General features: G+C 34.8%; 1 protein-coding gene across 21 annotated transcripts in view; it reads left to right on the forward strand.

Moving 5' to 3' along the window:
* Positions 1 to 12477, forward strand: part of ADGRL3 (adhesion G protein-coupled receptor L3) — a 943166-nt gene that overhangs the window by 865696 nt on the left and 64993 nt on the right. For 12 of the 21 annotated variants that reach the window (XM_070791494.1, XM_070791493.1, XM_070791500.1 and 9 more), the window contains one exon: positions 12391 to 12417. The exons of the other annotated variants lie outside the window; for them this stretch is intronic. In XM_070791494.1, the coding sequence (XP_070647595.1) occupies positions 12391 to 12417 (27 nt within the window). The remainder of the gene's footprint in view (positions 1 to 12390; positions 12418 to 12477) is intronic. 21 annotated transcript variants of the gene reach the window in all.

Consider the following 12477-nt stretch of genomic DNA (forward strand, 5'->3'; position numbering starts at 1 on the left):
TATAACAACAACAAAAAAAATAGGAAATAAATGGTGGTAGTAGATATTTGATGGCAAGACTCTCAGAGGAGCTGGGTTTTTGACAGAGGTAAAAGTCATGGTTTGGCAGTATTACTTCTACTGCCTGAGTTGTAGGAAAACCAATATTTGAGTTTGTGTGGTCTTCAGGGAAAGCACTGTAAGCAGACAACACTTAAAGCATGAAGGTGACAAAAACACACCCAGGATGGAATATTAGAATGGAGGGGAATTTGTTGATATTAGATTCTGAATTTCAAGGGACAGGATGGAATTGGGGGAGAACAAGGGAAATGGTGGACATTTGGATTGAATTAAATTACATTTTAAGTAATTAGATGGAGCAAGCTTGGGACCATTTTTGTGGTCCCCATTCATTATTTACTATCTTTTTGCAGTCACTTATAATCTTAGATAATAGATTTTGTACCCATAGAATGGAAAAATCCCCCTAGAAAGATGAAAACACTACTTACACTCTGCCTTAGATACATACATTTCTCCTCAAATTCTAGAAAATATCAAGGTACTTAATCTTAAAAATCACATCTCAAGCTATTTAATTATATTCAATTCATTAAAGGAGACTGAAATGCTCTATGATTAAAGATATTATTATATTATTATTATTACAGATGATCGCTGACAGGCAAACTAATCATCACAAATTATGGTTTACACAATCAGGCTGAAAAACTTACTAGCACACTCTGGGTGCATATCAGTATCCCCTAATTCCAAGGGAATACCTCTCATTTAAATAAGAACAACATTAAAGCAAAAACACTTTTTTAAATTTCAGCTTTTCTCATTCTCCTACTTTCAGGAGTACTTTTTTAATAGGAGGGTTACTTTGTTTTTAATAAGTTTACCTCATATTAAGAAGTAGTGAAACAATGTAAGTCACAGTTATTTTAAATAAAAGACTGTGTAGTAAATCACTGGATTTGTAAATAAAATGTGCAGACAGTATAGTGGAATGTTAGGTGTCTTGAGCTGCTCAGTCCACGCTTGAAAATTTCCTAATCTAATTTTCTCTTGGCTGAGTCCCAATTGTTGCTGGATTTTTTCCACTATATACAATTATGTATTTTAAAAAGATCTGTCATCCAAGTCCCCTGGCTCTTTTATAAATGTATATTTGAGCATGTATTCTAGAATACTCAGAAATGTTGTTTATAGAAGTTCATATTTTCAATCAGACATTTAAACATGCTAACACAAAAATCCTCTCAGTTCCAGAACTGAGATTAACGGTTTTAGCTTTAATTTCAAACTGTTTATGAGATAAAGCAAGCAAGCCATGAGTATAAAAAGTAGTAATATATCAGTGAAAAATATTGACATAATTGAATATTAACATTACATATGCCAAGAAGTAAAAAAAATGGCGAGTTTTCTTTGTGATAGTCATTATCATTGCATTTTTCTCATTTTTCTGCCTTCTTTGAATTTACAACATCTTGTTCAGTTAGCTGTAGAAAGATATCTAAAATTACCAGATCTTCCACTCAGTTACTTTCGTTAATGTAATATATAAAAACTTAAAGCAATAAAACAATAAATATTCAACATCTCAGTTCATACTTACAGGAACCCTATTAGTAAAATGATTATGGTCATTTGTTTCTATTTTTAATCTTCCTAAAATCATTTTCATTTCCCCTCCTTTTTTTTTTCAATGAGCCTTTCTGTAAACTTTCTCATTTACTTGCTAATATAAAGTTTGAATACTTCGGTTATTGCATGTAGCTTCTCCATTTGTCATGTCTCTGTTGATTCTTGTTTTACTACAGAGAACAATATTATATATTTAAACCATCAACTTTTCCTCTATAGTGTGTGATTTTGAGGTCTTTGGAGGACATGTTGTATTCCTAATATGATCAGCCAAATTTCCAACATTGTTCGCAAAATAATCCATCCTTTTCCTCAAGATTTTTGCTGCTACACTGTCCCAAACCAAATCTCTGTGTGCTCTCTTCTATTCCATGGACATAAACTTCATTTCTCTACCATTACTTCATTATTACCAACCTTGCTTAGTATCTGGTAGCATGAGTCCTCCCATTTTGATCATCTTTCAAAATTGCTTTATCTTCTCTTAGACTTTTATTTTTCTTCAATGTAAATTTCAGAATCAGTTTTTAAAGTTCTTCTTCACCATTATGCAATAATTAATCATGATGTTTATGCACCATTAGATTTTGCTATCTAATAGCTTATTTAGGATTTTCAAGTAAGATTTTAAATAAAATATTCTAATTTATTCTTTTATTCTCTTAAATTTTACCTACCTAGTAAGTTATAGTAGTCTCATAAAGCTTTTCTTCTTTTTCACTTAGGCCTGACCTATATGAAAAAAGGATTATTTGTTGTTTTAATATTAAATAGAACTTATTTGTAAAATATTAGGGTCTTGAGGTTTCTTTGGAGATGTAGCAGCATATGGATAATTGTTCATGTATATCTATGCATATTTTATAAGTTATTTATTTCAAGATTTAATGTCACTGCATCAGAGAATGCAGTTGGTTTGATATTAATTCTTAGTATTTTATTAATGTTGCCCTTTGGCCTAATGTGTGACTGATTTAAGAACTGTTATTTTGGTATTTGGAGTTTGTATGTCTTTAAAGTTTGATTTATGTGTATATTTGCTTAAATTTTCTATACCATTTCTCAATGTTTTCTTGTTGACATAATTTTAAGATTATATTCAGATTTCTAGTTATAAATATATTTAGGGGCTACAACATCTCACAGAGCTTCTGTGTTAGAAGCAGACTAGAAGTAGAGATTGTGGGTCATTACCTAGGTCTACTCACTATTCAAGAAACTAGTTGAGGCATAGACTATTCTTTCCTTGGTTGCATTCAATTCTAAAAAGATCACAGTAAGACACTCCAGTATTCTTGACTGGAGAATTCCATGGACAGAGGAGCCTGGAGGGCTAAAATCTATGGGGTCACAGAGAGTCTGACACAACTGAAGTGACTGAGCATGCATGCATGCAAGATTATCTCATTCATTGTTAAAGTGAGTAAACTAGGCCTAATGAAAGTTACATCACTTGACCAACATTAAATGAGACTTGTCTGTATCCTATTGTGTTTCAAGGTCTGCCTTGGTTCCATTTATTAGAATCTTTAGTAAATACCAACATGTTTAAAATACACAGTTGTACTTTTTTATGTTTTAGTTGTTCATACAAGTAGTTTATAATAAGGTGTTTATTCACAGATAGGATATGATGAATGCTTCTGTTGCAAGTTGTTGAAATGAGAGGTGATGATAACATATGGTATGAGAAAGATATAACAATTCAATGTGTCAAAACACATTTGGCAAGAATATCTAAAAGCTATCAATTTTTCTCTCATTTTACTTAACTTAAAAGTTTTTATATCTTCTAAATTGAAAAAAGAAACCTTGAAAGTATGTTATACCTTTAAAGTACCTTTAAAGTACTTCCTGTCCTTGCATTCTAATGATCAAGCTTATCAGCTTGAAAAACATTGGTCCTTAAATAATAAGCCAGGAAACATGATTCTATCTGTAAGTTTTAAAATATAAAAGATGTCAATTTGTTGCCATTATTTTAAGATCTTGAGATATTTCTATCACATACTAGAACCACAGTTTTCATAGATTATAAGACAAAAATCATTAGTAAGAAATGCAAACTTCTTTTTATATAGTCATTTACTTTATCCTATTCAGAGTTTCAAGTTTTCAAAAAATCACAAGAAACTATGAAATTCAATTTTATAACAGATATCTTAATGAATTTTCATGAACATTTCACATATAATTTTATGTTGTTTATGTCTTACTTGATGATCAAAGGGTTACGTTTAGTGAAATATTGCGGTTATTAGTGTACTTTTTGACACTGAAGATACAATATATTTATCAATTAAATTTGTATTTCTCATGTAATACAAAGAACTATTGGTTTCTATTTTAATGTTCATTAGGAATCTGGATATATACCCCAGTTCAAATGAAAATGTAGAATTTCATAGCATATACTAAGCCTAAAGAAATCCAGAATAAAACATCAAATAGACTGAAGCTTTCTCAATCTAAATATTGATTTCAGAAAAAGGCAGTGATTCTCCCTTGCTCTTTGGATGTCTAGTTAATATATGAATTTCCAAAACACTTAAAAGAAAAACACTTTTTTCCCTGTAGCTCTTTTTTTGAGGTCAGAAGGTCAGTACACAACAGCAAATGTAATAACAAATATGTGTATGGTACTTTTGTATATTAAAGTTATACGTTGTTGAGTAATTTTTTGCATTTTAAGTAAAAGGAGCTTTTTGGAACTTTTATTTAATACACACAACAGCCCTATGAACAAAGATCTATATTTATACACATTTCAAAGATGAAGCTTGTGAGGGTGAGAGTAGATGAATAATGTGCCCAATGTTGTAAAATGCCCATCTAAGTGCAGGCAGGATGATTCACAAATCAGTGCTTTCAGTTACTAAGATACACTATCTTTCATGATTAATACTGATAATCATACAATGATCTTATTTGCTTCCAATGTGATTCCAAAATTTTATATCTTAATTGCACATGTATATTTGTGATTAGTTGCTCAGTCATGTCCAACTCTTTACAACCCCATGAACTGTAGCCTGCCAGGCTGCTCTGTCCGTGAGATTGCCCAGACAAGAATACTGGAGTAGGTTGCCATTTCCTTCTCCAGGAAATCTTCCAGACCCAGGGATTGAACCCATGTCTCCTGCATTGCAGGAGGATTCTTTACTGTCTAAGCCACTAGGGGGAAGCATCTTATTTTCATGGAAACTACCAATTCATTTTTATAAATTTTCATAAATTCATTTTTATAAACCTACTAGTTCATTTTATAAATCTGATAGATGGAGATACTAAAGTGTGATAAATTTTTTGCTGTTTGTGTCCAATATACTAATTCATTTTTCATTCTCATAATTGATGCTCCTAATGTCTTTTGTATATAAGTTAGCTCTTTGACCATATTGTACTGAGTTATAAGAATTTGTATAGCATTAAGTTGGGGAGATAATATAATTAAAGTTTTATTAGTCATTTATTTAATATTTATTAATCCAGGCAAGAATATTGGAGTGGGTTGCCATGTCCTTATCCAGGGGATCTTCCTGACCCTGGGATTGAACCCATGTGTCTTATGTCTCCTACATTAGCAAGAGCAACTTCCCTGGTGGCTCAGACGGTAAAGAATCTGCCTACAATGCGGGACACCCAGGTTCAGTCCCTGGATTGGGAAGATCTCCTGGAGAAGGAAATGGCAACCCTCTTCAGTATTGTTGCCTGGAAAATCCTATGGACAGAGGAGCCTGGTAGGCTACAGTCCATGGGGCCGCAAAGAGTCAGACACGACTAAGCGACTTCACTTCTCACTTTTCTTTACCACTAGCACCCCTAAAAATTCTCTACCATAGAGGCCCCTAAAAATTCTGAACTTTATTCTAAGGATCACTCTTAAAGATAATATTATGACCTTAATATTTAAAATTTTGAATTTTAGATGTAAGGATAAAATGATAAATGTCTGATAAAAGGAAAATGTACTTACTAAGAAAAATGTATATTTTTTTCTTATTTGTACCTTGAAAACTATACAATATGTTTTATTTCATTTTCCATGTCACAATTTGTAAATTCTAAGATAACTTGTAAGTTCCTATTAACATCACCAAGAACATCTTAAGCCCTTGTGTCCATATTTTCATAAAACCTTAAAATAATTACAGTAAAATTGTTTCAGTCTTACAACCTGGGATGAATTTTTGAATCAGTGGACTTTCATTGGTGAATCAGAATGAAAATTATTCAACTTTAGAAGCTAGCTGTGTAGATTTTTTTTAATAAAAAGTGAATCAATAGCATATATCTTTGTCACCATAACATGTGGCAATATTATCATCAATTTAATTTAGATTTGATGGAAAGACATTCTGAAACTAGATTCTTTAAGCCAGTAGAATATCTGACAACATGATGGAAAATAACTGACAGATTATAGATAAAGTTTAGTGATATTTAGATTTTAAACTATTGTATATTATTCATGTCATTCTGGAGGTAAAATTAATGAATAGTTCTTTGTCATTAGCATGAATTTCTATATTGCATGTGAATTGCTGCCGCTGCTGGTAAGTCACTTCAGTCGTGTCTGACTCTGTGCGACCCCATGGACTGCAGCCCACCAGGCTTCCCTGTCCCTGGGATTCTCCAGGCAAGAGTACTGGAGTGGGGTGCCATTGCCTTCTCCGATATTGCATGTGAACTAGGGATTCTTATAGCTAAAACCTGCTTTAGTAATTATTGCAAAGGCTAAGCCACGATAAAAATTACTCTAAATTACAGTAGCTTAAATTTACATTAGAGTATAGAAATAGGTGATCTAAATCTAAAAGGTGGCTCCCCATCAATAAACAGACTTCCTTTTAGATCTGAGGCTGTACTGTCAATGTCTCCTAGGAAAAGAGAAGGATAAAAAGGTCCAGGGAAGCCCAGTTCCAATCTTTTAATTGCCAAGACCCAGAAATGTCACAGTTCACCTATGTTCATATTCTCGTGAATTAAACACATTGCCATCAGTTCAGTTCAGTCACTCAGTCCTGTCCGACTCTGCAAAACCAAGGACTGGATCACTCCAGGCTTACCTGTCCATCACCAGCTCCTGGAGCTTGCTCAAACTCATGTCCATTGAGTCAGTGATGCCATCCAACCATCTCATCCTCTGTCGTCCCCTTCTGCCTTCAATCTTTACCAGCATCAGGGTCTTTTCCAAGGAGTCAGTTCTTCACATCAAGTGGCCAGAGTATTGGAGTTTCAGCTTTAGCATCAGTCCTTCCAATGAATATTCAGGACCGATTTCCCTTAGAATTCACTGGTTTGATTTCCTTGCTGTCCAAGAGACTCTCAAGCATCTTCTCCAACACCACAGTTCAAAAGCATAAATTATTTGGTGCTCAGCTTTCTTTATAGTCCAACTCTCACATCCATACATGACTTCTGGAAAAACATAGTTTTAAATTGATGGGCCTTTCTTGGCAAAGTAATGTCTCTGCTTTTAATATGCTGTCTACAGTTGTCGTAACTTTTCTTCCAAGGAGCAAACATCTTTTAATTTCATGGCTGCAGTCACCATCTGCAGTGACTTTGGAGCCCAAGAAAATAAAGTCTCTCACTGTTTCCCTACTTTCCCCGTCTATTTGCCATTAAGTGATGGGACCAATGCTATGATCCTCATTTTTTTGAATGTTGAATTTTAAGCCAGCTTTTTCACTCTCCTCTTTCACTTTCATCAAGAGGCTCTTAATGAGGTTCATCTTCGGTTTCTGCCATAAGGGTGGTGTTATCGCCATATCTAAGGTTATTGATACTTCTCCCGGCAATCTTGATTCCAGCTTATGCTTCATCCAGCTCAGCATTTCTCATGATGTCCTCTACATATAAGTTAAATAAGCAGAGTGACAATATATAGCCTTGACGTACTCCTTTCCCATTTTGGAACTGTTCTGTTGTTCCACATCTGGGTTCTGTTGCTTCTTGATCTGCATACAAATTTCTCAGAAGGCAGGTAAGGAGGTCTGGTATTCTCATCTCTTTAAGAATTTTCCAGTATTTGTTGCAATCCACACAGTAAAAGACTTTGGCATAGACAATAAAGCAGAAGTAAATCTTTCTGGAACTCTCTGGCTTTTTCTGTGATACAATGGATGTTGGCATTTTGATCTCTGGTTCTTCTGCCTTTTCTAAATCCAACTTGAACATCTGATAGTTCTCGGTTCATATACTGTTGAAGCCTCACTGAGAATTTTCAGCATTACTTTGCTGTCATGGGAGATGAGAGCAGTTGTGTGGTCGTTTGAACATTCTTTTACCTTTGCCTTTCTTTGGTATTGGAATGAAACCTGACCTTTTTCAGTCCTGTGGCCACTGCTGAGTTTTCCAAATTTGCTGACATATTGAGTGCAGCACTTTAACAGCATCATCTTTTAAGACTTGAAATAGCTCAACTGGAATTCCATCACCTCCACTAGCTTTGCTCATAGTGATGCTTCCTAAGGCCCACTTGACTTCGGACTCTAGGGTGTCTGGCTGTAGGTGAGTGATAACACCATCGTGGTTATCTGGGTCAGGAAGATCTTTTTTTGTGCAGTTCTGTGTATTCTTGCCACTGTTTCTTAATATCTTCTGCTTCTGTTAGGTCCATACCATTTTTATCCTTTATTGTGCCCATCTTTGCATGAAATGTTCATTTGGTATCTCTAACTTTCTTGAAGAGTTCTCTGCATTCAAATGGGTATATCTTTCCTTTCCTCCTTTGCTTTGGCTTTTCTTCTTTTCTCAGCTATTTGTTAGGTCTCCTCAGACAACCATTTTACCTTTTTGAATTTCTTTTTCTTGGGAATGGTCTTGATACCACCACCTGTACAGTGTCAGGAACCTCTTTCTGTAGTTCTTCAGGCCCTCTGTCTATCAGATCTAATCCCTTGAATCTATTTGTCACTTCCACTGTATAATCATAAGGGATTTGATTTAGGTCATGCCTAAATGGTCTAGTGGTTTTCTCTACTTTCTTCAATTTAAGTCTGAATTAGGCAATAAGGAGTTCATAATCTGAGCCACAGTCAGCTCCCAGTCTTGTTTTTACTGACTGTATAGAGCCTCTCTATCTTTGGCTGCAAAGGATATAATCAATCTGATTTCAGTATTGACCATCTGGTGATGTCCATGTGTGGAGTCATCTCTTGTGTTGTTGGAAGAGGGTGTTAGCTATGATCAGTGCATTCTCTTAGCAAAACTCTGTTAGCCTTTGCCCTGCTTCATTTTGTACCCCAACTGCAAACTTGCCTGTTACTCCAGGTATCTCTTGTTTTCCTACTTTTGCATTCTAGTCCCCTATGATGAAAAGGACATTTTTTTTTTTGGTGTTAGTTCTAGAAGTTCTTTAGGAGTTCATAGAACCATTCAACTTCAGCTTATTCTGCATTAGTTGTTGGGGCATCGTGGATTACTGTTACATTGACTGTTTTGCCTTGGAACGAACAGAGATCATTCTGTCATTTTTGAGATTGCACCCAACTGCTGAATTTCAGACTCTTTTGTTGATTATGGGGGCTACTTCATTTCTTCTAAGGGATTCTTGCCCACAGTAGAAGATATAATGATCTGAATTAAATTTGCCCATTCCAGTCCATTTTAGTTCACTGATTCGTAAAATGTCAGTGTTCACTCTTGTCATCTCCTATTTGACCACTTCCAATTTATCTTGATTCATAGACCTAACAATCTGGGTTCCTATGTAATATTGTTCTTTACTGCATTGGACTTTTACTTCCATCACCAGTTCCATCCACAACTGGGCATTATTTCCACTTTGGCTCTGTTTCTTCCTTCTTTCTGGAGTTATTTCTCTGATCTCCAGTAACGTGTTACTGACATGAAAGAGTTCATCTTTCAGTGCCCTATCTTTTTGCCTTTTGATACTGTTCATGGAGCTCTCAAGGCAAGAATACTGAAGTGGTTTGCCAATTCCCTTCTCCAGTGGACCACGTTTTATCAGAACTCTGCACCATGACCCGTCCATCTTGGGTGGCCCTACAGCCCTACATGGCTCAAGTTTTATTGAATTAGGCAATGTGGTCCTTGTGATCAGTTTGGTTAGTTTTCTGTGACTGTTTTTCATTTTGTCTGCCCTCTGATGAATTTGCTCAGTAAATCATTAATCTAGTTTTCTGTTAATGGGTAAGGCTGTGTTCCCTCCCTGTTGTTCGGCTTAATGCCAAACTGTCAACCCATGCCTCCACTGGAGACTCCTGGCACTCACAGGCAAATCTGACTCAGTCTCTTGTGGGGACACTGCTCCTTTCTCCTGGCTCCTGTGTGTACAAGGTTTTGTTTGTGCCCTCCAAGAGTCTGTTTCTCCGATCCTGTGTAAGTTCTACAATCAAATCCCACTGGCCTCCATAGTCAAATTCCCTAGGGCTTCTCCATCCCTTTGCCAGATCCCCAGTTTGGGAAGTCTGTTGTGGGTCCTAGAACTTTCTAAACAGTTCAAGAATTTCTGTGGTATAATTTTTCTGCAGTTTGTGTGTAGATAACTCTAAGTAAAATTGGAATTGGAATTGCAGTCTTTGCTACTGAGTATAGCAAGCAGCTGATCCCCAGAGTTGCCAACAAAAATCACAGAATAGCACCCTGATATCTCTCTCTTTTGGTATTTCTCATTAAGGCAGACATCTCACTCTAGCAATTATAGTCTAAGTTCTATATATGTATATATATATGTGTGTGTGTGTGTGTGTGTGTGTATGTATAACATTTTTAGTGACCCATAGTTGCTTTACAATGTTGTGTTAGCATCTGCTGTACAGCAAAGAGAATCAACTGTATATTGTTTTTGAAACATTTAGGTAGCTTAATATAATTTTGTATAGCCCTTTGTAGGTATCCCTACATGTTAACCTCTGTAACTTTCTTTACCTAATATTGTACTGTATAAATTAAAATAGAGTCATTCTAATCATAAATTTAGCATCATAGATGGAAAATATTGATACCATGGGGATGCATATAGTAGAATAAATATCATGCTATTATCTTCTGTAAGTTTTCAATATTAATATAAGTACAGGATTTTCTTTTTAGGCACAATTTACAAGTGTTAAATATGATTGATTCTTAGAAATTCTTCTCTTTATCTTTTTACATATCCATGGCATTATTTAAATATTTTAGAATTTCATTTCCTGGCTAAAAACTCTCTTTGACTCTTCTAGTTCAGCACTGTCCAATAGAACTTTCTGTGATGACAGAAATATGTTCTAGAACTGCTGTGTTCAATATGGTAGCTATTGAAATTTCTAAGTATTTGTAATGTAACTATTGTGACCAAAGGAAATGAATGTTAAACTTAATCTCCTTTTAATTAATTTAAATTTAACTATAAATAAATCCATGTGGCCAGTAACTCCATATTAGACATAGTTAGTCACTCCCTGCTCCATCTCCAAACTTATTTTCACCACATCTATTTTACAGCATAATATTTACTCCTGAAGCATCATCAAATGAATTTAACTGTTCAACATGTATTATTTTCTATTATATTCTTTGGGGTGGTAAGAAATTCTGTATTTTCAGAATGAAAATAGTCTAATAGTAACTACGGGGAATTTATCAAACAATGTGTCGGGTACTATTCTGAGCACTTGATACATAATGTATCATTTCATTATCACAGGAAACTTACATTATAATTATCACCATTTTATAGATGTAAAAATTGACACAACCTAAGGTAAATTATTAATAATTTTTGCCTAATATCAAATAGCTAGTAAGTGACTAAATTAGGATGTAAACCTCAGGCAAACTGGCTTCAAATCCCAGGCTGTCACTCTGTTCTTTACTCTTTTATCACCCTGGAGAGTGAGACTTTTTTATCTGTGGTTCGCTTTGTTCAAAATGCATCACAGTTGGAGCCTTTCTAAGAGCTTTACTTTGTATGCATGATATCAGAAACCATTGCCTCTGGCAAGAGGTAAGAGAATAGAGGATCAAGCTTTCTGTTTCTTTTCAGTCCTGTCACAATTCACTCAGAAGCAACTATGTTTAAAAAAAAAAAAATCCAAAATATCCCCTAACTAATCTCTACTAATTTGGTGCTTGGATCTCATTTTGTGTGGATGATACTAAATAGTACATACAAGTGATAATGGACAGGTGCTGTCTGTTTGCTCCTATTACTACATAAGATTGTTCAAAAATTTTTCTCAGTGAGCCATCAGAAATAATTTTAAAATAGTCTTGTTGATTATTTTCAATGGGCTATAATGTTCTGATTTAACTCAGGTCAATCATCTGCAAGTTAAAATTACTCAGAAGTGTACTGTCCATAATTAAGTAATCTCACCTACTAATATTATAGAATAAGGAGACCTTTAGATGACATGAAATCTATCATTTTAAGTATGCCCCCAAGCCTTTTCCAGGTTGCTCATAAGATTTCTCATTCTCTAGAGAAATGTGTTCTCTTAGAAATAAATGTCTCTGTCAAGTCACAAGTAATATGTGCACATGATGAAAAAAAAAATGGAATTTTTTAGTCTCCTAAGGGATATTACAGTATTGTAAAATTGATTTTGTTCCTTGTTATTTAGGTTCTCATGGTCATTTTAGGATTTACCTTCTGGATATAAAGGGAAGATTATGATGCCTTCTAGGGAGGTGGGCGACAGAGGCCTTTGGGAACCAGGAGAATATTTTTCATATGAAATTCTTTGTCATAAAATGCTAATGTTGGTGTTCTTGTCTTTATGTCTATGCATTCTTTAGCTATGAGGATAACAGACCCTTCATCAAGTAAGAATGACCTGAATGGCTGATAAATTCCATTTATCAGTGTGGTCCCATGAACCAGCT

Source organism: Bos indicus, chromosome 6 (genome assembly GCF_029378745.1).
Source record: "Bos indicus isolate NIAB-ARS_2022 breed Sahiwal x Tharparkar chromosome 6, NIAB-ARS_B.indTharparkar_mat_pri_1.0, whole genome shotgun sequence".
NCBI classification, from domain to species: domain Eukaryota; kingdom Metazoa; phylum Chordata; class Mammalia; order Artiodactyla; family Bovidae; genus Bos; species Bos indicus.